Source organism: Lepidochelys kempii, chromosome 10 (assembly GCF_965140265.1).
Source record: "Lepidochelys kempii isolate rLepKem1 chromosome 10, rLepKem1.hap2, whole genome shotgun sequence".
Lineage (NCBI taxonomy): Eukaryota > Metazoa > Chordata > Testudines > Cheloniidae > Lepidochelys > Lepidochelys kempii.
The window spans coordinates 12,148,008-12,175,379 of NC_133265.1; the positions used below are offsets into that span (position 1 = coordinate 12,148,008).

The 27,372-nt window shown below is 44.1% G+C and overlaps 1 protein-coding gene across 3 annotated transcripts in view; it reads left to right on the forward strand.

The window, feature by feature from the left end:
• Positions 1 to 27,372, forward strand: part of MAD1L1 (mitotic arrest deficient 1 like 1) — a 554,553-nt gene that overhangs the window by 241,754 nt on the left and 285,427 nt on the right. For all 3 annotated transcript variants that reach the window (XM_073361988.1, XM_073361987.1, XM_073361989.1), the window contains exon 12: positions 4,387 to 4,527. In XM_073361988.1, the coding sequence (XP_073218089.1) occupies positions 4,387 to 4,527 (141 nt within the window). The remainder of the gene's footprint in view (positions 1 to 4,386; positions 4,528 to 27,372) is intronic.

Genomic DNA, 27,372 nt, shown 5'->3' on the forward strand with positions numbered 1-27,372 from the left:
GCCGATAGTAGCCGTACATCACCAACATCAGACAACATATACTGCCTGCCTCTAAGATGCTGATGGAGAAAATAAATGGGAGTAGCAGTCTGAATGGCAATTCAAAATGTCAGGTATGTTTAACATGCAGTTTCCATTTAGAGAGTGATATGCATATAGAGATTAGATGGGCAATAAGGTATTTGATCTCCTGTTAATTGCATCGAAGAATTTTGATGTTTGTCAAGTCTGAGAATTCAGCAGAGCCAAGCAAATAAGTGTGGTCCTCCTGGAATAAACCTGAGAGCAAAAATTCCTCAGGAATCCGCTGCACTGACTGTTATGTTGTTGTCAGTTCACCCTGACAACATAAAATCCTCTTGGTATAGCAGCAGGCATGGGCAAATTTTATCACAAAAATGCCAAAACGGTGTTAAAAATTCATTTAGCTTTACAGTTGTGCAGCTTGGACTCCAGACCTGGCCACTGTTGCGATTTTTAGTGTGAAGTTTTACATAAACAGGGTTGTCATGGACGTGGGCAATGTGAGCTTTTTCATAAAAGTGCCTCCCATCAGTGCCGCTGGCAGCAGGCGCTTCCTCAGTGCATTGGAAAGTACCAGACAGGACCTCTGTGATGTGAACTTTCTCTCACAATGCCCTATAAATAGAGATAAATCTGCCAGAGTTTGCCAGCTTAAGAGTGCTGAAATGCTTCTTCTGTAGCCCACTCTGAATGCATCCGATGAAGTGAGCTGTAGCTCACGGAAGCTTATGCTCAAATAAATGTGTTAGTCTCTAAGGTGCCAGAAGTCCTCCTTTTCTTTTTGTGAATACAGACTAACACGGCTGCTACTCTGAAACCTGTCTCTAGGGAGGTATCCAGTCGAGTTATCAGCGTAGTTTACTTAAATGACAGAATCACAAAAGTGGTTCCCCCCCTCCCCAAATGAAAAGGGCTACGTTTCCGAAATACTATATGTGATGCTAACAGCTCCACCCAGCAAGCCTGTATATCCGGGCTGTCTCCTGCTTCACTGTCCAAACGTCAAACACTTAAATACAGCGTGTGTGTCAGTGCGCATGGGGAGAGGGAGGGATGTACAAATTCAAGGTGTGAAAGGCAAGGTGGGGGATGCCAGCTGAAGATGCTGCAAAAATGTGTTCAAAACATTTAACATACTGAAAAGTCAGCTGAGACGGTTGAGGTTGGTTCAGCCTTGGGAAGGGACCGTGCTGGCCCAGGAGGAAGAGTACCATTACCAGCCACCCTTATCTGTAAAATATCTCCACAAATACAACAGAGAAATAGCAGTGCAGCAGGAGTTCCTCCTCCTTAGGAAAGCCCACCTGGAAACTTACCTTTTCTCAAGACAAACTGCCTTCACTTAAGGGAAAATGATGATGAAAAAGCTGTTTCTTGCCCAGCTATTCCAGAGTCAAGGGTTAGAACACATCATAGAATTTACTGGGATGTACAAATTTGATCTTTGGATATGCTTACAGCTAAAGTTACAGTTGCAAGACTCTCATCCTCTCTCCTCTCCCTAGCTCTCTAGCCCTTGTTTTCCACTGCACAGCCTTCATCAGTGCCATGGTTGGACAGAACAGTGTTCTCTCTCCATTATATCAAGGACTGCCCAACAGCCTTAGCACTGTTTCAACTGCAAAATCAAATGGAACCCCATCAAATTTAAACATCAAAGATATCCGTTGTCTGGGTCCTTTCCCGGAGGTCCCAGTCCATCTCTGCATTGAGAAAACATCCACATTTAGAGATGATTCATTACTAGGACAAAGAGTGGCTCTTAAGAGACCAGACTTGGGTCCCATTCCACTGGTGAATGATGTACACTTCAGAACAGATCCACAGACATGTTTTAGTAGCTTCCTACATTGCTCAGCTGCCAAAGTGAGGATCGGAAAGTTTCTGTGGGATCAAGACTCCTTTCTGAGGGTCTGACTTCTTTGCCTCCAAGGAATAGGGGACAAGAGGATGGGTCCTTGCCTGTCAAGGCTCGTCTCTGATTTCAAAAGCAAACAAGCTATGAGGGAATGTATAATTTAAACCACAGTACAAGTTTTATTCAATAATTCTACTGATAATAAATCAAAACAGATAGAAGTTGTACCTGAAAACACTTGCTCCTGGTCCTTAGCTCTGGTCTTCATTTCTGAACACAAATACTGTAACAAAATCTATTCTCAGGCTCCCAACGAGTGGTCCGTAACCCTGTTTTCTCAATTCCTCTTCACCAGCACAACCCATTCAAATTTTCCCCTATTTTCTTAAGATCATGTTAGTCTAGCTTCACAACCCAGCAATCCCTCCACTGACTAGACAGTGGCACATTCCCTGCCTCACTGTCAGTCTCTCAGATGATTTCAATGTGGCCTCTCACCTCTTTGCAACACCTTGTGCTGTCCTGCTTGCCACAAGGCGAGAGGAGACATTGGCACCCACTGTGTACTGCACTTTGTATAGCTCTTTAAAATATTCTTTCCATCGGTTATTCATTGCTTGTTTGTCCTCAGTTATTTGACTGAACATGTCTTTCATTGCTGACATCTTCAACTCATATGTCCCACTCTGTTCTGTTATCTTGCAATATAACCTCTGTGTCACATTTCTTCTACATATTCTTCTGCTTCTTTGCATTGTTTGCTTATTCATTTGTTTCTGTCACTCTTTGCATTCTTTTTTTAACCTCTCTGGTCAACTTATTGTATTCAGCTCTTAGACTTGCATCTTCCTTTTTATTCTCCTTTAACTTCCTATGCTTGTCACTCAACTGCGGCACTTCATCCATTATCCACCTTGGTTTCTTTGTCTAAAACATCATTGCCCTTTCCTCAGTAGAATGAGAAATATACAGATGGATACACAAACAAACCCTACATGCATTTCCCTGCCTCAGTTTCCTCACCATTCAAGCATTTATTGGGCTGGGGTCTGGTTCTTCTGGGATAATCCAAGATCCTTCTGTTGCAACTCATGGCTTGATTTCTGAACCATAGAGTCTCTTTCTTCCTAGACCTTCTTTGGTCCCACAGCTAAACTGAGTCCCCCTGCTACAAAAAAATGTGTGTCTGTTCCCTTCTCGTGACCCAAACTTCCTGTGTCTCTCTCTTCCTAAGAGTCCTTTTAAAACCCCTACATTATCACCTCCATCTCTTTGGGAATTTTCTGCTCTCCAAATGCCCAATCCCTTGTTGAGGATTGGAGAAAACTGGTTCTCCTAGTTTTAGCAAACCTCCTTAACATACCCATTGTGTGGTCAGAGTACAGTCTTAAATTAACTATGCTCCAGTTGTCCCTAGTCTGATGGATACTTGCTAAAAGGCCTGACAGCCATGTTGGATTCTACATTTACATAGAGACATTGAGTGTTGCAACAATTTTCTTAATAACTTCATAGTCCCAACCAGATTTCATAAATTGTACATACAGTTTCCCCAAACAATCATAATCTCCACTGGGCGACTGCACGGGTTTGAACCCAGGTCTTTCAGTATCAAAGTGTGTGTCTAACATATAAACTGAAAGAACAGCTCTCTTAGCTGGGAACGGTAATAGTGAAAATAAAATTGAAAACCTCCATATCTGTGTCCATTTTAAGCTTGTAGGGGCATGGTCCACTTCCAACTTTGTTTGCCTCATGCATTGTGGGTGCTTATGGAAATAAATAATTAATGTTTTCATTGGTCAGTGCTTTCCACTGGGGCCATTCTAGTAGCCATTCATTTTTTTCTTCAGCTGTGGATTAACCTACATTTTTAATGACCACATTATTGAGAAACCCTTCGTAAAATGAGAATTTAATCCCTCCACTTGGAAGATAAAATACTCTTTCTCCATGTAATCCTATCCAAATCCTGTTTGGTGTGGTGGATTACACTAAACACATCTATGCTATGAGAATAAAGTACTTGCTTTATATTTAAGGACTCTTCATTAGAAGACTTTTGCACTCATCTTTGACTTCACTGATGGCAGAATAAGGTTCCCTGATTTAGCTCCCATAACTCATTGCTATTTTCCCTGAACAGCCACGTTGAGGTGTGTCCAAGAAGCATCTTCTACTTGAGAGCTCTAATTTTATTTGTTCTTGGTATATACATGTAAAATGGCAAAAGTTATACTGTGTGCATGTTACCATCTAAAAGGGATGTTTGTGTTTATATACGTTTTCAACTCTCAGAGCAGTAGATTTTTATATCTCTCAATTTATGTGTGATATGTGTATACAAAAGAGGTAGTGGAAGAACTGGAAATAACTTTCCAACCAAAATAATGCTCTCCACCATGTTAAAAAATGTTAAATTTCATTGGGTATGTCAGTTTGAAGATGCAGGCTGCATGTATCCAGTGGAAAGTCTAACCAGTCTGTTTCTTTCTTCACTACAGGAGCGTGATGGAATGAGAGCAATTCTCGAGTCGTACGACAGTGAGCTGACCCCATCGGAGCACTCTCCTCAGCTGAGTCGGCGCATGCATGAGGCAGAAGAAATGGTGCAGAAGGTGCATGCGCACAACGCTGAGATAGAGGTAACGATGAGGCCCTGTGCTCTAACCCCAGTATAGACGTAATCTATATAGCAGTGGGCCCCAGACTCTGTGGTCAGGAGCTACAGCAGGTGTTCTTTCCCATCTGGTTTCTCTGATTCTGTATACAGCGTGCTTGTGCATTTGGAGGGGGATGAAGCCACCTGTTGTGGTCACATGCTGAGTTCACATGGTTCAGTTGCCTGTTGGGACCATTCGCAAATCCTTTGTTTAACTGGCATTCAGAGAAAACCATAAAGTCAAAGACCGAGTTTGCAAAATGCCTTTTGAAACAACTTTTTAATGAAAAGTTTTTAAGAGCAGGTGTGATTGGGCGTGGGCTCAAAGCACAACTTGCAAAATCTGCACCAATACTTATTCATTCCAATATGTATTTATACACACATAATAGAATTGTATTATCTCCTACCATTATTCATAAGAACGGCCTTACTGAGTCAGATCAAAGGTCCATCTAGCCCAGCTGTCTTCTGACAGTGGCCAATGCCAAGTGCCCCAGAGGGAATGAACAGAGCAGATAATCATCAAGTGATCCATCCCCTGTCACCCATTCCCAGCTTCTGATATATTACCTGGTGCTTTACTGAGAGCTAGGATAGAGAGTGGATGTGTTACAGAACAGGAGACAATGGTTCTCATAAAAGGCCCACTAGGGTACAGTGGCTTTCATAAGAGCAGAAAGAGGAAAATGGAGTAGAGTTGAAATACTACAGGGAGGGAATTACAGGCATAAGGGGCGGCATAGAAGAAGGCACAAAGCACTTAAACGAGGGCAGAGATGGGATTTATCTGTTCATGAATGGGAATGGTAAGAGATGGTAACAAAGAGGCAGACAATGGCAGAGCTCTTAGGGACTTGACAGGTTACGAGAAAGTCAAGGGAGATGTAGAGTTTGGATGCCTACAGAAATAGAAGTGAAGGCACCATGTATTTGGTGATTCTGTGGCAGCAGAATTTGTTGCACAGTTCATTCCTTGCTGAAGACTTCTGTTCCAGAATCTCATCCTCTCAGTTACAGTCACCTGGCATACCTTAAGTAGTACAGATGACAAAAGAGGATCTGTCTTTTGAACCACGTGCATTATTTAATGCTAATGCCGATGAGCTGCACTCTTTAAAGGATTCTCAAGTCATTTTGAGATCTTTAGGAGTGTATATATCAGCGCTCGAGAGACCAGTTAGGCTTCAACCCTATCAAAAACAGGCTTTCTTGTCATATTAGAGATCTGAATCACCCAAAAAGAGACAGAGGTATCAGAAAAGATCATCTGTCTTCATGGCAGCAGATTTGACTCCTCGGTCAGGAGCCATATACATTTCCTGAAGGAACATCTATCCCCCCACTGGGGTTCTCCCAAGACCTTTTCCACTTGGTTCCCCAAGAACTCAGTTTGCCTCTAGTCTAGTCACTTGGGTTCCTTTATTGGCATACAGTTAAAGTACTTTTGAGTTGATCAGGCTCCGGCTGAGGGGGTGGGTTCTGGGCATACCACACATCCAAAGTTACACTACAAACTTCTTCCTTTAGATACATTTACACGTTGCATTGCATTTACTGTACATTGCCTGACCATTTTGGGATTGGCTGGTTACTTTGTAGGAACTGATCCCTGTACAACATGCTCTGTCCATACACTGTCCATGTACGACTTTATCTCATTTTTACATTCCCATCTTATTTTGTCCATTGTAAATGGTTCCCTGGGTGTTCCTCCCTGTTTTATCTAGTACAGACATTCTGTTTCCAGACTGCTGATTCATATACCTCCCTAATCCTATCCCCCAAGAAATGAGGCCTCACCCGTGTCCAATTACTCATGTCAAGTCAGGCCTACATTCCACTGATTTTGTTTTTCTTCTCTATATTAGCATACGTTTTATTTGGATTATATTTTTGATTTCTTTTGATTTTTATAATTTTATTACTCTGCAATACATTTTTGAGATGACAGTAGTTGTAGTTGTAATTATTTGAACCATTATTGATACCAGGCTTAAAGTACATACCAGTGGATGCAAGCTTACATTTTATGGTGTACCCCCGTGATTCTCAACCTTTTTCATTTGCGAACCTCTAAGAAGTTTCGAATGGAGGCAAGGACCCCTTTGGAAATTAGACAGGCTGTGGACCCCAAGTTGAAAACCACTGGTATAGCCCACCAGGGTGTAATTTTCTGTTATAAGCGTGCATTGCTTTTAAAGAATTTTTAAAGCATTTTTGTGTAATTTTAACTTTGCTTTAGTTGCATTTTTAAAAACTGGTACTATATATATTTTTTTCATTTATTACCACAGGAAATTTAGGTGTGAAAAAGGATATAGACCTATTAAAATTAAAACATTTCCTGGTTTTATACCAGAAGTGGGGGGTTTTTAGCCGCCACATCCTACCTATGCCTTTAAGCTTTGAAGGGCTGTAAAGACTTCAGTGGCTTAAAGGTCAACTACACAAGAAAAAAACAGTGCCCTTTACTGTTTTTATTTTGTTTGAATCTCCCCATCCCCACAAAAGTGTGTTCATTCTTGTTGCATGTCAGGAAACCCATCTTTCCTCTTTTTATTACAGACCCCTTGCAAGGTCTTCAGAGGACTTGGCTTGTGACATCACATAGGGCAGAACCTAGAGTTGTAGCTATTAATCCCTATGGCTACATCTACATGAAGAACTTTAGGGAATTTACTAAACCAGTGCAGCTCCACTGGTGCTAGCATGGGTGACACACAGGAGACACAGTCCTTACTGTGGTGGAGGGAGGAATGAAGGGGGACACACAGGAGTCCTGCCTTGGTGAGGAATGGGGGAATAGGAGGCACACAGAGCCTCTTGCATGTGAAGGAAGGGGGAAATGAGGGTCACACAGGGCTGCTGACATAGGGGAATGGGAAAAGGGGAGGGGGGAACACAGCCACATGCATGATGGAGGAAGTAGGGGGTTTCAGAGAGTCCCTGAAATAGGGGAGACGGGAGAACAGTACACCTGGAACTTGTATGGGAAATAGAAGAACGTAAGAGCCATTCGGATGTGCAAGAGTGTTTGGCCTGCAGAAGCAACAGAGTGTGTGACCTAGTAATTCTAATGTTTTTTTTAAAAAAAAAAAGGGCAGAAAAACACTTTCAGGGGAAAAAGTTTGAGTCAGTGTCTGTACAGCGCATAAAGGCAATGAGCATAACTTCGTTATTTTTAAGAAAAAATAATTTATCCTCTTTTCCCATATAAAGAATAATGCCCCCACTTACCTGTCGTGTCTTATCCCAGGGTTTTTCTTTATCTGAGGTTTTCATTTGTTTAAATCTATTCACACGTTCCCAGCAAGTGGATTCCTTTGCTAGCCCTATAGCTCTCCGTCAGCTTTTTGCTTGTGAATTGTAGAGAAAAGGCTGTTTTATGATCCCCCTGATTTGTTACCAGCAGCCACGCTTCCGCCAAAGAAATCATACAAGAAAAAATCGATTTTCTATACAGGCATTTTCTTATATATATTATTTTTTTCCCCCATGGATTGTGTCAGCAGTTCTGTATGAGAAAAGAAGACATCCAGTGAAGATGAAGTGGTGGTTGATAATGATATAGTGAACAATGCCAGGGAGGCAGGAAGGTTGGCGTATTATCTGCTTTTTGCTCATGAAGGAGATGAGGTCGGGATAATCCTTTGCGGGATGTGTAAATTGAGTTTAAGAGGAGCAATCTTCTGTCAATGCTAAATAGAGAGAGGTATGAGAGAGAAGTGTTGAGTTCTGGTAGTTTGAGTGAGAAGCTCTGTGCCTGGAACATGCACCCTGAGACTATGGTATGTCTACACTACGAAATTAGGTCGAATTTATAGAAGTCGGTTTTTTAGAAATCGTTTTTATATATTCGAGTGTGTGTGTCCCCACAGAAAATGCTCTAAGTGCATTAAGTGCATTAATTCGGCGGAGTGCTTCCACAGTACCGAGGCTAGAGTCGACTTCCGGAGTGTTGCACTGTGGGTAGCTATCCCACAGTTCCCGCAGTCTCCGCTGCCCATTGGAATTCTGGTTTGAGATCCCAATGCCTGATGGGGCTAAAACATTGTCGCGGGTGGTTCTGGGTACATATCGTCAGGTCCCCATTCCCTCCCTTCCTCCCTCCGTGAAAGCAGCAGCAGACAATTGTTTTGCGCCTTTTTTCTTGAGTTACCTGTGCAGGCGCCATACCACGGCAAGCATGGAGCCCGCTCAGGTAACCGTCACCGTATGTCTCCTGGGTGCTGGCAGACATGGTACTGCATTGCTACACAGCAGCATCAACCAATTGCCTTGTGGCAGCAGACGGTACAGTAGGACTGGTAGCCGTCATGTCCGAGGTGCTCCTGGTCGCCTCTGTGAGGTCGATCAGGAGCGCCTGGGCAGACATGGGCACAGGGACTAAATTTGGAGTGACTTGACCAGGTCATTCTCTTTAGTCCTGCAGTCAGTCCTATTGAATCATCTTATGGTGAGCAGGCAGGCGATACGGATTGCTAGCAGTCCTACTGTACCATCTTCTGCCAGGCAGGCAAGAGATGAGGATGGCTAGCAGTCCTACTGCACCGTCTGCTGCCAGCCAAAGATGTAAAAGATAGATGGAGTGGATCAAAACAAGAAATAGACCAAATTTGTTTTGTACTCATTCGCTTCTCCCCCTCCCCCGTCTAGGGGGCTCATTCCTCTAGGTCACACTGCAGTCACTCACAGAGAAGGTGCAGCGAGGTAAATCTAGCCATGTATCAAGCAGAGGCCAGACCAACCTGCTTGTTCCAATAAGAACAATTACTTAGGTGCACCATTTCTTATTGGAACCCTCCGTGAAGTCCTGCCTGAAATACTCCTTGATGTAAAGTCACCCCCTTTGTTGATTTTAATTCCCTGTAAGCCAACCCTGTAAGCCATGTTGTCAGTCGCCCCTCCCTCCGTCAGTGCAACGGCAGACAATCGTTCCGCGCCTTTTTTCTGTGCGGACGCCATACCAAGGCAAGCATGGAGGCCGCTCAGCTCACCTTGGCAATTAGGAGCACATTAAACACCACACGCATTATCCAGCAGTATATGCAGCAGCAGAACCTGGCAGAGCGATACCGGGCGAGGAGGCGACGTGAGCGCGGTCACGTGAGTGATCAGGACATGGACACAGATTTCTCTGAAATCATGGGCCCTGCCAATGCATGCATCATGGTGCTAATGGGGCAGGTTCATGCTGTGGAACGCCGATTCTGGACTCGGGAAACAAGCACAGCCTAGTGGGACCGCATAGTGTTGCAGGTCTGGGACGATTCCCAGTGGCTGCGAAACTTTCACATGCGTAAGGGCACTTTCATGGAACTTTGTGACTTGCTTTCCCCTGCCCTGAAGCGCATGAATACCAAGATGAGAGCAGCGCTCACAGTTGAGAAGTGAGTGGCGATAGCCCTGTGGAAGCTTGCAACGCCAGACAGCTCCCGGTCAGTCGGGAGTCAATTTGGAGTGGGCAAATCTACTGTGGGGGTGCTGTGCTGCAAGTAGCCCATGCAGTCAAAGATCTGCTGATATCAAGGGTAGTGACCCTGGGAAGTGTGCAGGTCATAGTGGATGGCTTTGCTGCAATGGGATTCCCTAACTGTGGTGGGGCCATAGACGGAACCCATATCCCTATCTTGGCACCGGAGCACCAAGCCGGCGAGTACATAAACCACAAGGGGTACTTTTCAATAGTGCTGCAAGCTCTGGTGGATCACAAGGGACGTTTCACCAACATCAGCGTGGGGTGGCCGGGAAAGGTACATGACGCTCGCATCTTCAGGAACTCTGGTCTGTTTCAAAAGCTGCAGGAAGGGACTTTATTCCCAGACCAGAAAATAACCGTTGGGGATGTTGAAATGCCTATAGTTATCCTTGGGGACCCAGCCTACCCCTTAATGTTATGGCTCATGAAGCCATACACAGGCAGCCTGGACAGTAGTCAGGAGATGTTCAACTACAGGCTGAGCAAGTGCAGAATGGTGGTAGAATGTGCATTTGTACGTTTAAAAGTGCGCTGGCGCAGTTTACTGACTCGCTTAGACCTCAGCGAAACCAATATTCCCACTGTTATTACTGCTTGCTGTGCGCTCCACAATATCTGTGAGAGTAAGGGGGAGATGTTTATGGCAGGGTGGGAGGTTGAGGGAAATGGCCTGGCTGCTGGTTACCCGCAGCCAGACACCAGGGCGGTTAGAAGAGCACAGGAGGGCGCAGTGCGCATCAGAGAAGCTTTGAAAACCAGTTTCATGACTGGCCAGGCTATGGTGTGAAAGTTCTGTTTGTTTCTCCTTGATGAAACCCCCCGCCCCTTGGTTCACTCTACTTCCCTGTAAGCTAACCACCTTCCCCTCCTCCCTTCGATCACCACTTGCAGAGGCAATAAAGTGATTGTTGCTTCACATTCATGCATTCTTTATTCATTCATCACACAAATAGGGGGATGACTACCAAGGTAGCCCAGGAGGGGTGGTGGAAGAGGGAAGGAAAATGCCACAGAGCACTTTAAAAGTTTACAACTTTAAAATGTATTGAATGCCAGCCTTCTGTGTTTTGGGCAATCCTCTGTGGTGGAGTGGCTGGTTGGCCGGAGGCCCCCCCACCGCATTCTTGGGTGTCTGGGTGTGGAGGCTATGGAACTTGGGGAGGAGGGCGGTTGGTTACACAGGGGCTGTAGTGTCAGTCTGTGCTCCAGCTGCCTTTGCTGCAGCTCAGCCATACACTGGAGCATACTGGTTTGATCCTCCAGCAGCCTCAGCATTGAATCCTGCCTCCTCTCATCATGCTGCCACCACATATGAGCTTCAGCCCTGTTTTCAGCCCGCCACTTACTCTCTTCAGCCTGCCACCTCTCCTCCCAGTCATTTTGTGCTTTCCTGCACTCTGACATTATTTGCCTCCACGCATTCGTCTGTGCTCTGTCAGTGTGGGAGGACAGCATGAGCTCAGAGAACATTTCATCACAAGTGCATTTTTATTTCTTTCTAATCTTCACAAGCCTCTGGGAAGGAGAAGATCCTGTGATCCTTGAAAGACATGCAGCTGGTGGAGAAAAGAAAAGGGACAGCGGTATTTAAAAAGACACATTTTATAAAACAGTGGCTACACTCTTTCAGGGTAAACCTTGCTGTTAACATTACATACATAGCAGATGTGCTTTCGTTACAAGGTCACATTTTGCCTCCCCCCACCGCGTGGCTACCCTACCCCCTCAACCTTCCCCCCTCCCCGTGGCTAACAGCGGGGAACATTTCTGTTCAGCCACAGGCAAACAGCCCAGCAGGAACGGGCTCCTCTGAGTGTCCCCTGAAGAAAAGCACCCTCTTTCAACCAGGTGACCATGAATGATATCTCACTCTCCTGAGGATAACACAGAGAGATAAAGAACGGATGTTGTTTGAACGCCAGCAAACATACACTGCAATGCTTTGTTGTACAATGATTCCTGAATACGTGTTACTGGCCTGGAATGGTAAAGTGTCCTACCATGGAGGACGCAATAAGGCTGCCCTCCCCAGAAACCTTTTGCAAAGGCTTTGGGAGTACATCCAGGAGAGCCGCAAACGCCAGGACAAATTAATCCTTTCACATGCTTGCTTTTAAACCATGTATAGTATTTTAAAAGGTACGCTCACCGGAGGTTCCTTCTCCGCCTGGCAGGTCCAGGAGGCAGCCTTGGGTGGGTTTGGGGGGTACTGGCTCCAGGTCCAGGGTGAGAAACAGTTCCTGGCTGTTGGGAAAACCGGTTTCTCCGCTTGCTTGCTGTGAGCTATCTACAACCTCATCATCATCATCTTCTTCTTCGTCCCCAAAACCTGCTTCTGTGTTGCCTCCATCTCCATTGAAGGAGTCAAACAACACAGCTGGGGTAGTGGTGTCTGAACCCCCTAAAATGGCATGTAGCTCATCATAGAAGCGGCATGTTTGGGGCTCTGACCCAGAGCGGCCGTTTGCCTCTCTGGTTTTCTGGTAGGCTTGCCTCAGCTCCTTAAGTTTCACGCAGCACTGCTTCGGGTCCCTGTTATGGCCTCTGTCCTTCATGCCCTGGTAGGTTTTGGCATTTCGAAAACTGGAACGTAGTTCTGATAGCACGGATTCCTCTCCCCATACAGCGATCAGATCCTGTACCTCCCATTCAGTCCATGCTGGAGCTCTTTTGCGATTCTGGGACTCCATCATGGTCACCTCTGCTGATGAACTCTGTATGGTCACCTGCAGCTTGCCACACTGGCCAAACAGGAAATGAGATTCAAAAGTTCGTGGTTCTTTTCGTGTCTACCTGGCCAGTGCATCTGAGTTGAGAGTGCTGTCCAGAGCGGTCACAATGGAGCACTCTGGGATAGCTCCCGGAGGCCAATACCGTCGAATTGTGTCCACAGTACCCCAAATTCGACCCGGCAAGGCCGATTTAAGCGCTAATCCACTTGTCAGGGGTGGAGTAAGGAAATCGATTTTAAGAGCCCTTTAAGTCGAAATAAAGGGCTTCATCGTGTGGACGGGTGCAGGTTTACATCGATTTAACGCTGCTAAATTCGACCTAACGTCCTAGTGTAGACCAGGGCTATGTCTACACTCTGAGCTGGGGATTTCTCTGTTCATGTACACATACTCACACTAGCTCTCATCATGCTAGCACAAGTCTAAAGGGCCATGCAGCTGCTGAATCTGGTGGGTTTGTACTCGGCATGGCTCAGCCCTGCCTGCACTGCCACTACTTGTGCTCTCACAACTGCACTGTTAATTATACTCACACTATGTGTATGTGAGCAAGGGAATCACACTCCTAGCTATTAGCATTAGAAATAGCCTGAGTTACTATTATTCAGAAGAGTTAGGGGTGTAAACACACAGCCTGTTCTGGGACTATGAATGATTGTTGTTTCCCTCCCCAAGATCCTCCAGTTTTTCTGTCTCTCTCTTTGTCTCCCTCCTGTGTGCTCCCATGTGGTTTTGCCCTCTGAAATGTTATTTGGTGGTGGTGAGAATATGACACCCAGACGTATGTCAGAGAATTTTTTCCAGGCTCTGGGCACATTAGAACATTGATATCAAACAGTTGCAATAAAACATGAGAACAGGATACTCAGCCTGACTGACATTCATCAATCCCAAGCCCCAAATACCACCCAAAACAACTTCCTTAAGCCCCCTTGTCAGAACCTCCTCTCCCCCAGAATAAGTGTGGGAGAACAGGTGGATCTTGCAAGGATATCGTTGAAGTTCATCAAATACATGATCTGGCAAATCAAGGGGCATGCAAATTCCCCGCTTTTCAGTGAGGGTATCCTGTTTGTCCCAAGAGGATGCTGTCAGTTTGAGATTATCTGAACTGCTGAGATAATGCATGGACAGAGAAGCATCTGTCATAGCCAGAACCCAAACCAGTTAGGGCTTTATAAATCAAAAACACAGTGTATGCAATACCGAGGAGTTGATCAGTAACCAAGGTATATATTGTGGCCCAGATGTAATGAGCTCGTGGAGCAAAACCCCGCTTAGCAGGTGGGCCATGGCATTCTGCACTAGCCACAATTTCCACATATCTAGACCACGTAGCCCCAATGGCTTATAGCGTGAAGCACACGTATGCACTGAGAAATGCAGTTTCGGCACCATGTTTAATCCAAATTGGATCAGGACTGTAGAAACAAACCTTCACAGACAGCTAGGTGTTAAGTAGGACCTGTTTGTGTTTATACGCATCCCCACACATGCAGACACAAGTCCATAAATGCACAGTTTGTTCCATACTTTTGTGTGTCCTATTATCTTGAACACACAGATTCAAGAATACTCTTTTCCAAAGCTTTGAATGTGAAGCAGGCAAAAGAAGAATGCCATGCAGAATTGTGGCCAAAGAAACCAGCAGGATGTGTCTGTCTGTTCTGAGCAGTTAATAACATGTCTCACCATGTGTATAAGTCTGTGTTCTGGAGAGTACAGAGAGCTGAGATGGAATGACTTTGCCCCTAGATACCATGCCAATTGGAGCGCTATAAATACCTAAAATAAACAGAATCCAAGCTGTGTCTGTAACTTGAAATGGATTTTCATTTGGACCATGTGATGTCAGCAGTGTCAGTGACAGCCACTAACTTGATGAATTTTTACTTGCCCAGCACCCACTAACCTAACCTCCGTGTGAACAGGAAATATCAAGAGATCCTAGGGGTTTCTGTGCCAGCAGTGATGATTATTTTGAGAAAGCCCTGTGTGAAATGTAGGGTTTGAAAGGTTAACACCAGCTGCATAAAAGAGAAATCATCATAAATACAACTCCATTAATAGCCATTTTATTACAACACATTTGGCTCCATATGAAACATTAATGAAGAGAGATTTGCAGGGAAGAGACACACTGACACGTTCAATAGTCCCCAGCATTTTTTACATTGAGAGATTTATACTGTCTGTGAGCTCCATATGTACCCTGATCAGTTAATTATGAGCCTGACAGTTTCAGCACATCGAATGCCATATGTTCTGATTTTGTTCACCAGGGAGATTGGGAGCTGTGCTGGTAACCTCAAAACTCACTGACCAAATATTATCATCATTTCTGTACCTAATAACTGTGGCACAGCTGCTGGTCGTGCAGCCTGGGCATTGCCAAGGCTTGTAATGTTAGTCATAAAACTGGTCTTTGCAAAGAGAGGTACTTAGCAGTCACCCTGTGTTTAAAGTGCTTAAAATTTACATGCAGATGCAATAAAATGTTTATTTGGATAATTAACAGCGTCTCCTTGTCTCTCAATCAGACTCCCTCTCATTGTTTCCTCTCTTTGCATCATCTCCTTTCTCGCTCGCTTTTCCCTTCCATTTAACTCACCCTTTATTCTCTTCTCTGTATTGATCTTCCTTCTATCCTCCTATGTTGAATCTTTCTGCTTCTCTTGGCCCCAAGGTACATGGCTTCTTTACTTAGAAGAAAGGAATTTCTGTGATGATGGGAACCTGCTAGAGAAATTTCCTTCCTTCTGTGCAAGGGAGAGAGAAGTTTATTTTAATTCTCAGATCTCTTCTTTCTCCACCCCACAGCGCTGCCACCCCACTTTATTGCACTATTTTCCTCAATGAAAACTGAGATTGGCAGACAAGCACATCAGAGAAGTCTTTGGTCCCTCTAGATACCCAAAAGAAGCAAGTCCCAGTCTCTAGATATTTCTTGCCATTCCAGTGTGGCACTGCCTTCACTCCCCCAGCTCACTGCTGTCACTGAAGCATCTCATCTGCAGCTCATGAGGGAGAAAATTGACTACTCTTGACACTATGCTAATGTGCTCCATGCATCAGCTACTGCTGAGCACTGAAGCAATCACAGAGCTGGCTATCTGACAGAACACACACCTCACCTAAACAGCCTTCCCATCATGAACACTTTGGCATCTTTTGGTAAACCTGAGGTCTCTTATGAGCCCATGCAATCTTTTGTGTTTCTTTCCTCTTAAGATGGAGTGCAGGTTGGATCCCCATCCTTCAGTGGTCTGCAGAATGGGTCATCTTGGATTTTCTCCCCACTTCCACATACTGCATCTTTCCTTGCCCTGGCTGTATCCCTGTCAGGTCTACAGTTTCTCAGCTTCCATGACATCCCTCCTCTTCTCCCCACTACCCATCATTGGGTGTTGTTTTTGGGGGTGAAATGCTAAGACCTAATATAGCACCTTTTACTGAGGATCTTTAAATACCTTACTTCTGTTATGCTTCACAAACATCCCTGTGCAATAGTTATCTTGAATACTGCATGCAGATAGGGTTGCTCCATCTCAAAAATGATATATTGGAATTGGAAGAGGTTCAGAAAAGGGTGACAAAAATGTTTAGCAAAAAGAAAAGGAGTACTTGTGGCACCTTAGAGACTAACCAATTTATTTGAGCATGAGCTTTCGTGAGCTACAGCTCACTTCATCAGATGTTTACCGTGGAAACTGCAGCAGACTTTATATACACACAGAAACAATACCTCCTCCCACCCCACTGTCCTGCTGGTAATAGCTTATACAAGTTTCTTCATGCAGTTGATAGATTTCCACTCCATACGGCTAAATGCAGTGCCTTGCATAATGACAGGTTTCAGAGGAACAGCCGTGTTAGTCTGTATTCGCAAAAAGAAAAGGAGTACTTGTGGCACCTTAGAGACTAACCAATTTATTTGAGCATGAGCTTTCGTGAGCTACAGCTCACTTCATCAGATGTTTACCGTGGAAACTGCAGCAGACTTTATATACACACAGAAACAATACCTCCTCCCACCCCACTGTCCTGCTGGTAATAGCTTATACAAGTTTCTTCATGCAGTTGATAGATTTCCACTCCATACGGCTAAATGCAGTGCCTTGCATAATGACAGGTTTCAGAGGAACAGCCGTGTTAGTCTGTATTCGCAAAAAGAAAAGGAGTACTTGTGGCACCTTAGAGACTAACCAATTTATTTGAGCATGAGCTTTCGTGAGCTACAGCTCACTTCATCAGATGTTTACCGTGGAAACTGCAGCAGACTTTATATACACACAGAAACAATACCTCCTCCCACCCCACTGTCCTGCTGGTAATAGCTTATACAAGTTTCTTCATGCAGTTGATAGATTTCCACTCCATACGGCTAAATGCAGTGCCTTGCATAATGACAGGTTTCAGAGGAACAGCCGTGTTAGTCTGTATTCGCAAAAAGAAAAGGAGTACTTGTGGCACCTTAGAGACTAACCAATTTATTTGAGCATGAGCTTTCGTGAGCTACAGCTCACTTCATCAGATGTTTACCGTGGAAACTGCAGCAGACTTTATATACACACAGAAACAATACCTCCTCCCACCCCACTGTCCTGCTGGTAATAGCTTATACAAGTACCCTAAAAATGTTTAGGGGTATGGAACGGCTTCCGTATGAGGAGAGATTAATAAGACTGGGACCTTTCAGCTTGGAAAAGAGATGACTAAGGGGGCGTATGATAGAGGTCTATAAAATCATGACTGGTGTGGAGAAAATAAATAAGGAAGTGTTATTTACTCATTCTCATAATACAAGTACTAAGGTCACCAAATGAAATTCATAGGCAGCAGGTTTAAAACAAACAAAAGGAAGTATTTGTGAAGGCTAAGACTATAACAGGGTTCAAAAAAGAACTAGATAAGTTCATGGAGGATAGGTCCATTAGTGGCTATTAGCCAGGATAGGCAGGGATGGTGTCCCTAGCCTCTCTTTGTCAGAAGCTGAGAATGGGCAGGGGTGGATCACTTGATGATTACCTGTTCTGTTCATTCCCTCTGGGGCACCTGGCATTGGCCACTGTCGGAAGACTGGATACTGGGCTAAAAGGACCTTTGGTCTTACCCAGTATGGCCACTCTTATGTTCAGTGTTGTTCCCATTATGTAGGTGGGGAAAGTGAGGCACAAAGACATATAGTGATTTGCTCAGTGTCACATAGCTGCCTTGTCTGTGCAACAAAAATTTCCCTCCTCACTAAAAGGGATTTTAAAATTGGTTAGTGCTGCAGTGTAGATAGGCACCAGGCAGCCCTCAATTGTTTTGGCTAAACCAGTTGCTTGCAGATCTGGAGAAAGAGCCCAAGGCACTGTTTACTTTTAGGGGCTTATCTCCACACAAACCAGCCCTGTTTTAACTAAAGGTGGGTTTTTAAAACTGATTTAGTTGGTGTATAGACACTCTTTTATTTCAGTTTGAGAGGCTTATGTTGATTTAGTTGAACTCAATTCCTTACCAAGGTAAACCAAAATAAGGCTACAAGCAGAAATCAAATTGTCAACACACAAACTTCCATCGGTTTTGCAACACACATTTAATTAGGCCAGTGCAAGTTTGTGTGTGGACAAGCCCTAAGAAAATGAGCTGTTTCACAATATCTGGTAGGAGTGGGTATCTTCTGGTGTTGCTGATTTATTGATGAAAATTGGCTAGCTGCTGATGGAAAATGGTTTTGTTCTACCTACAACACTGCTGTGTTGTGCCACATCTCTCTTGTGCTTTCTTAAGCAGTGCTGAAAAGAGTTTGGTTCTTTTGACGTTATGGACTGCACCACTCTTTGTATCTTCTACCAACTTCATCTGCAATGATTTGATATTTACTTTCAGATCATTGATGGAAATGTTGAACCGTGAAGGGCCTCGTACCAATCCCTTTGGAAAGCCATTAGAAACACCCTCATTCAACAATAATTCCCCATCAAGATCTAATTTTTGAGATCTGTCAGTTATCCAGTTCTTAACCCATTTAATATGTGCTCTATTGAGATGATATAATATGCTCCTTTTTCTTCATCAGAATGCCATGCAGTATTAAGTCAAATGCCTTACAAGAGTCTATTACATCTGTGCAGTTACCTTTATCAACCAGAATTGTAATCTCTTGAAAGAAGTTAATTCAGTGTTGAAGAACTATTTTCCATAAAACCTTTTTGACTAGCATTAAATTATAGGCCTATCATTTAATCGTTTTTCAATGCAATCCTGTACTAGCTTTTTATTATTTTCCCTGGGATTGATTTTGGGGTAACTGGTTTATAGATACCCAGGTCATCCTGCTTGCCTTTTTTTAATATTGATACAACACAAGCACTATTCCAGTTTTCTGGAATTTCCCCAGCATTCTGAGATTTATTAAAAATTAACATCAGCAGGCCAGGCGTCTCCTCAGCCAGCTCTCTTAGGACTCTTGTTTGCAAGTTATTTAGGCCTGTGGATTGAAAAATGTTTATACCTGGTAGATGATGTCTAATATCCTGTTCGCTTACTCATGTGATGAAAAGTACTTCATTAACCTCATGATCCGAGTACATCATCCTGCTTTCTAAATGCAGATCGGAAATAGTAATTGAACACGTCTGCCTTTTCTGCATCGTTATTAACAATTTTACAATCTCCATCTAGTAATGGGCCTTTTCGATTGCTAAGATTTCTTACATTCCGAATATAATTTTTAATAACCTCCTTATTTGTCCTTAGACCTGTTAGCTTTTGATTTTTGCAAGTCATTAGCTTTTCTTATCAATGTTTTGTGCTTCAAAACTTCTAGTTTATATCAATTGCTATTTCCCCCTTTTTCCATGTATTATGTATCCCTTTTTTATTTCTTATTGCTGCCTTCACTTGAGCACTGAACCAGGAAGGGCTTTTTTAACCAAAGTTGTCCTTCTCTTCGTGATTTTTTGGCCATCTAATAGACTCTTCTTAAAGAGCTCCTAATTTTCATTCACACTTTTCTAAACTCTGAGGCTGCTGTCTATCGAGCCCTTGAGGCAGAACTTCCCATAGTCTGTGTCCATAGCTGCTGGGGGGTAGCCTGGAGGTGTCAGCTTGCCTCACAGCTCTACAGGACTGGTTTCTAGACCCGTGGGCCCTCACAGTCCCTAGGCAACCACCAACTTCAAGTCCAGTGATTAATTCATCTGTATTCATCATAATAAGGTTAAAAAGAGTTACCTCATGTTGGGTGCAATACCTGTAGTTGTTAGAAAACCATCATCTCTACAGATTTTAGAAACTCTAATGATGTTTTACTATAGATGGCATGGGACCTCCAGCATATGTCTCCCAAATTGAAATTCCCCATAACATAGTTCTTCTTTGCACATATTATGCAAGAGGTTAAGGAGTAACTAATAATGTTCTCTGGTTTGATTTGGTGATCTGTAACTGACCCCCACCAGTACTCCCTCCTGTCTTTTGTTCACTAGCAATTGCTCCATATATATTCAAGATCCTGCATGCCTGAGTTATCGATAATTCTATAACAGGTAATGATATCTTTAGTATATAGTGCCAGTTCAGTCCCCCACCTTTAGTTTTTACTTCTGTATTCTGCCTAAACAGGTTATATCCAGTGATTTAAAAATTCTAGCCACGCAAATCATCCCACTAGGCTTTAGTAATGCCAGTTATATCACATTTCTTCTCATCAGTGAGACTTTCCAATGCCTCTTGCTTGTTACCCAGACTCCTAGCATAGGTACATAAGCCACTGAAAAATCTCTTCTCTTCGCACTCTTTGTCATGCTAGTTTAATTTCTTCACAATATGTACAGTATTTGCCTTTGAAGCCCATTCCCTTATGTTAGTTTAATGCCCTCTTGGCTGCTCCAGCTGCTCTCAAACTGAGCAGATTAGCCCCTCACGACATGTGAGATTAGAACAGTCCTCTTTTCCACTGGAATATGGCCCAGGGCTCCACAACACCAAAACCTTTTGTTTCACACTGGTCACATAGCCAGTGGTTCACCTTCACTATTTTCTACCTGCTCTCGTCTCACTCAGAGAAGATCCCATTGATTTTCCTCTTCTTCAGCTCCCTTCCAAGGTCCTTGAAGTCCTCTCTAATCTGTGTAGTTCCATATGATACTGAGTGATTGATTCCAATGTTATCACCAGTAGAAATTTGCCACGTGACCTCATAAAGCCATCCAGACTTGTGCTTATATCGGGTATTTTCGCTCTGGGGAGAAAGTATACCATCCTGATGTTCCTGTGTGTCTTATTGAATTCTCTGTCCGCTCATCTTAATATTGAGTTGCTGATGAGGCTTGTTTGCCTTCTTAAAATGGGTAAGAACTCTTGGAAGTGAAGAAGGAACAAGAACAAGTGGCTGGAATACTGAAGCCAAATTCAAATTAGAACTTAGACACAATTTTTCAACAGTTTGGGGGGTTAATCATTTGAAAAAACTACCAAGGAAGTTGTGGAGTCTTCATCTTTTGATGTCTTCAAGCCTGGCTGTCTTTCTGGAACATAAGAATGGCTCTACTGGGTCAGACCAAAGATCAGTCTAGCCCAGTATCCTGTCTTCTGACAGTGGCCAGTGCCAGGTGCCCCAGAGGGGATGAACAGGACAGGTAATCATCAAGTGATCCATCCCTTGTCACTCATTCCCAGCTTCTGGCAAACACAGGCTAGGGACACCATTCTTAACCATCCTGGCTAATAGCCATTGATGGACCTATCCTCCATGAATTTATCTTGTTCCTTTTTGAACCCTATTATGGTCTTGGCCTTCATAACATCCTCTGGAAGGGAGTTCCACTGGTTGATTGTGCGTTGTGTAAAGAAATACTTCCTTTTATTTGTTTTAAACCTGCTGCATATTAATTTCATTTGGTGACCCCTAATTTCATTTGGTGACCCATGAAAATATGCTTTAGTCAAATACATGTTATACATATGGTTTGGTTTAGTCAAATATGCTTTAGTCAGATACATGTTATTGGACTCAATAACGAGGTAACTAGGTGAAATTTAACAGCCTGTGATATACAGGTGGTCGAACTAGATGATCTTAATGGTCCCCTTTGGCCTTAAACTCTATGAAACGATAAACCACTTTCATCATCAGTTAAGGGGTGGGGAAGACACCAAGAGGGATCTTTTCCTGAAAACCATTATACCGGGGTGTGTATGGTTTAAATGACCTTTTGAGGTCCCTTCCAGCCCTGCATTTCTGATCCTACTAGTGTAGCTGGAGCCCAGGGCTCTTTGTTGCTAGTTCTCTGTTGTAATGAGTAGACCACATGCCCTGGCTTGCCTGCACTAGGAATTTTTTTCCAACATTTCTTTCTGGTGCTAAGTATTCGTTTCCACCTATGTTAGTAGTCCTGGGAGTATAGGCAGGGCTCCTGCTTCTTCCAGCTTACAAAGTACATTGTATTCTGATCGTATTCAAAGCAAGTCAAATCAACCCTGTGCTTTGTATGTAGGTGGTGGTAGCAAGAGTCCTGTCTACGCTTGGCTTCTCACCAATGTTGTTGTAATCCACTGGTCAGCATGTATTACGGTTCCCCTCTCTGTCTGATCCACAGCTCTTGGCTAGAGGGCTTGGCTCTTTGGTTCAAACTGTGGAGGCACCCATGCTTTTAGCTCAGGGGAGGAGAAGAGTGGGGGCGTCCCTGATGTTGGCCAAATGTGTGACTGTCACGCTAACAACAATGGAGTTGAAATGGTGTTAGCAACAGTGGGAGACTTAAAAAAAAAAAAAAAAAGTCCCTGGCATAGGACCCCCTCCCTTCCACCCACCAGTTAGTTTTCTGTCTAGTGATAAGGTTCTTGTAGCATAAAAAGCTGCTGCTGACTGAACTCGGTCTTCCATTATTCACTTGGTCTTTGTAATACAGTTGCTCCACACTTTTTGCTGTCCAATCCTGAACTCCTTTGGATATATCTCTTTTGAAATTATTTAATATGTAGTTTGTTTGGAGTGGTCTTCTCAGCGATAATAGTGGCATTTGTCAGCATTTGCTGACATTATGAGCAACCAAATTCAAATGAGGCTCAATCTGGGGAGCCTGGATCAGCCTTTAAATCCATCTGGCCTTGGGAGACCAGAAAACCAGATGAAGAACTAGGTCTGACTCTCTCTATAGAGGATTTTAAATTGGCTGCTTTTTGAGTGACGGTTTGGAAGGAAGAGATAACTAATATACATTTATGATTCATTCACATTTACCACAATGGGTAAAAGAATAATTCATGTGGGGCCGAGAGTTTTGATGTGCTCTGTGTTGTAAAGTTTGTTTGCCTGTTTCTGGAGATTTAGCATTGACAATTAGATGCCTTTACATGTGTGGGCGGGGGCGGGAGGAGAGCATATATTCTTAGTAAAACAATTCTTACAGTCCCCACCAGATGGCAGCAAATAAAGGCTTCACAGTAGAAGAGCTTCCTTTCTGCAACATGGTGCATACCTGGTGCTATATATGGCATAGGACAGAAGTAATCAATTATTTTTTGTGAAGGTCCAGCTTTTTTGGTCAAGGTATAGTCAAGGCTCAGACTCCATAGAAAATAATAAAAAGATAACAATAACGATAATGATAAGTAAATAAAAATATGTTGGGGTCCGTTCAAAAGTGTCTGGTAGGGTTACCATACATCTGTATTTTCCCGGACATGTCTGGCTTTTTGGTTCTTAAATCGCCGTCCTGGAGGAATTTTTAAATATTTAAAAAGTCTGGGATTTTACCATTATTATTTTGCTCCAAAGAAGAGTTGATCATTCAAGAAAGAGAGTGACTGTTGATCATTCGAGAAAGAAAGTGAATGTTGATCACTCAAGAGAGTGCCCACTTTTCCCCCCTACCTCCCAGGGCAGGGATTTGGGAAAGGGGTCCAATGGGGCAGGGAGGAGGTGGAGTTGGGGCGGGGACTTTGGGGAAGGGGTTGGAATGGGGGCGGGGAAGGGGTGGAGTTGGGGTGGGGGGTGCAAGCAAATTCCCCCCCCCCCCCAATGGCATGTCCTCTTTTTTGAATGTTCAAATATGGTAACCCTAGTGTCTGGTGCTCTGGATGGCCCACAGTCCACCTATTTACTACCCCTGGTGTTCGAGCAGGGTGGGATGGTGTGGTTGGATGCTTGATGCAAAAAGCTCTGTAATGATAAGGCCCCGATAGGCACAGTTTAGAAGGAGAAAAGCTCAAATTAGCAACCAAAACACCTTTGGGGAAGGGGACTAGAGAGAGGGCAAGGTAGTTTCCAGTTTTTAACAGGTGAATGCTTGAAAGTGTATAGGTGTGGGTATATGTCTTTCTCTGTTCTCCAGTTTCTCTTTACAGTAGCCAGCCAGTGTAGTCTGTAAACCCAGAAGTCAGGCAGTTGAAAGCCTGTTGTCCACTTCCTCATGGTGTTCACAAGTTTTCCGTGTTCTCTGCCACCATCAAGGAACTGGAGTTGCACTATTATGGAGACCCTGCATAGTTACACTTGAGTTCCATTTTGCACTTAAAGAAGGGATTCAATCTCTTTGAAACTTTTTAAAGCTAGAGACATGATGACTCAGGGACTGGGGCTCTCTTCATTCCCCTTTACGTTGTGCTGTCTCACCAACACAGACCTCTCAAATAGAAAGTCAATTGCAAACTAAGGGTCAGATTCATCAATACATTTCAGCTGTGATATTCAGCTAACTGGTCGGCGCCACTCTGGCTGTTCTGCGCTATTCTGGCGAACTAGCGAAGCAATCCTAAAAATATGAAATAAAATATAAAACAACAAAATCGGTACTATGTGCTGTCAAATCATTAGAAGTGTTGCACAATGGGATCCTTCTTTGTGCGTTTTTTGGTTAGTATAACTATATGAAAGTTTTAATAATTTACAAAAATCAGGAAATTCCCATGGGGAGGGGAAGGGGCTATGTTAAGATGGAGTTAAGGTTGAAAGTACATATCTAGTGTACCAGGGGTGGGCAAACTACGGTCCACGGGCTGGATCCACCAGCCATGGTCCACCAGCCATTTTAAGTTGGCCCTCGAGCTCCCGCTGGGGAGTGGGATCTGGGGCTTGCCCCAGTCCGGCGCTGCAGCCAGGGAGCAGGATCGGGGGCCGCTCCATGGCCCCGCTCCGGCTCCTATGTGCTCCAGTGGGAGCTGCAGGGGTGGTGCCTGTGGATGGGGCAGCGTGCAGAGCCACCTGGCCATACCTTTGCTTAGGAGCCAGAAAAGGGACATGGCGCTGCTTCCGGGAGCCACTTGAGGTAAGTGCTGTCCGGAGCCTGCACCCCGGAGCCTTTCCCCATGCCCATGCCCCAGCCCTGATCCCCCTCCCACCCTCCGAAGCCGTCGATCCCAGCCCGGAACACCCTCCTGCACCCCAAACCGCTCTTCCACAACCCCACCCTAGAGCCTGCACCCCTTTCTCCACCCCAACCCCCTACTCCAGCCCTGATCCCTCTCCTGCCTTTTGAACCCCTCGGACCCAGTCCAGAGCACCCTCCTCATCCCTAGCCCCACCCCGGAGCCCACCCCAACCCAGAGCCCCCTCAACTCCTCACTTCTGGCCCCACCCCGGAGGCCGCACCCCCAACCGGAGCCCGCACCCCCTCCCATTTTGTGAGCATTCATGGCCCTCCATACAATTTCTATTCCCAGGTGCGTCCCTCGAGCCAAAAAGTTTGCCCACCCCTGCACTATACCTTAACAATTAATTACAACATTCCTATTTTTATTTAGTTATAATTTATTTTTAATCTCTTAGCTCTGCCCTGTAATGAAGCCAGGAATTGTGGCGGGGGAGGGGAGAGAAAATAAGGTTTTAGAAGTCAGCTTTAAGTTCTTTGGTAGCAAAACCCTAAAATGCCTTAATCCCAATAGTATTGCCATTTCACATGACTACAAGGCAGAGGTAGGGTCATTTGGATGCCTTAGCTGTGCATTTCCATACTTTAACGTGTTTAGATTTCTTTTAAGTGTAGTATGTTTAGATTTCTTTTTTGTAATTTTGACTGTGAATTTCCCTGAGATGTTTTTAACCTGTAAACTCAACTCAATTTTAATGTAGTTTTTTTTTTGTTTTGGGATTGTAAAAGATCTCAGCTTCTGCAGCTCCTAAAGAATCTGGGATATCATCTGAAAATTACTAGAATAATTAAAATAGTACCAGGCCCAATGGCCCAGAAATAATCCAATCTGGAAAATGGACAAAAGGAAAGAACCCAGAAGGGAAGAACGGGTGGAAATGGGAAGCCATAATAATTGAAGGTAAACTGACCAGATTAGAAAAGGCCTTGCAGTCAGCTTGGTTCCATCCTGTTAGTGCTTCATTTGTTTCTACAATTCATGCTTTTAAAGGGACAGTTGACTTAAAAATCACACTTCTTCCTGAAATTTGTAGTTGCACATAACACCTAAAGATCACTATAGACAGATTCCTGGTGGTTTACTACTTTTCTTTTTTGCATTTGGCAGCACTTTGTGTAGTTATGCAGTTTCTGGAAGATCTTTATGAACATCCACAAAGGAGCAGAAAAAAGTTGTAAATTTTAAAGAATTTTTTTTTTTTAAATATTAGGGCATATTCCTTAAACTGTACCCTATAAGAAACAGGGATTTAAAAAAAATATAAAAGTCAGTTTAAAAAAACACTCGAATAATAAAGAAGCAAACCTCAGGCTAAGCCTTCCCCCCAAAGCCTGGCTGTTTCTACGGTCTCTCTGCAGGCCATCTCTGAATCTACCCCTAGTTCCTTCTGCCTCAGAGAGAAACTTCAGTGCTACTAATACTTCTAGATTGGAGCTAATTGAGCCCATCTGATCTAACCTCGGGGTGAGTCAGCAAAAATATCCCTGCATCTCTGCAATGTTAAAATATCTGTCATCAGGATGGTGTCGTGCCTAAACCCTTGCACTCCCATACAAAGTGCTAGTTCGCAATCTTGTTACATATCTCAGTCACACTGGGTATGTCTACACTGTGATAAAAAAACCTATGACACCAAATCTCAGAGCCTGGTCAGCTAACTTAGGCTTGCAGGGCTCGGGCAGCAGGGCTAAACATGGTAGCGTTATATGTTTGGGCTCAGGTATTGGATGACCCTAGTATGGGGCAGGTCGGGAGGAGGAAACACAGAGCCCCTGCCATAGGGAGAATGAGGGGCACAGAGAGCTGCTGGCAGGGGGTATGGGGAATCTTGGTATGGCAGGAGAGAGATTGGAGGGCACACAGAACCCGTTGCCTGGGGGAGGGTAGAATAGGGGACCCTGGTATGGGATGAGAGAGCAATGGGGGGACACAGATTCCCTGGCAAGGGGGGAGATTTGGGGGCCTTCCTATGGTGCAAAGGAAGGAATGGGAGGCATTGGGGAAGGGGATGAATGAGGGGCACACAGAGCCCCTGGCATGGGGAAAAGGTAGGAATTAGATTAATAGATTCATAGATATTAAAGTCAGATGGGACCATTATGATCATCTAGTCCGACCTCCTGCACAACGCAGGCCACAGAATCTCACCCACCCACTCCTGCGAAAAACCTCTCACCTATGTCTGAGCTATTGAAGTCCTCAAATCGTGGTTTAAAAACTTGAAGGAGCAGAGAATCCTCCAGCAAGTGACCCG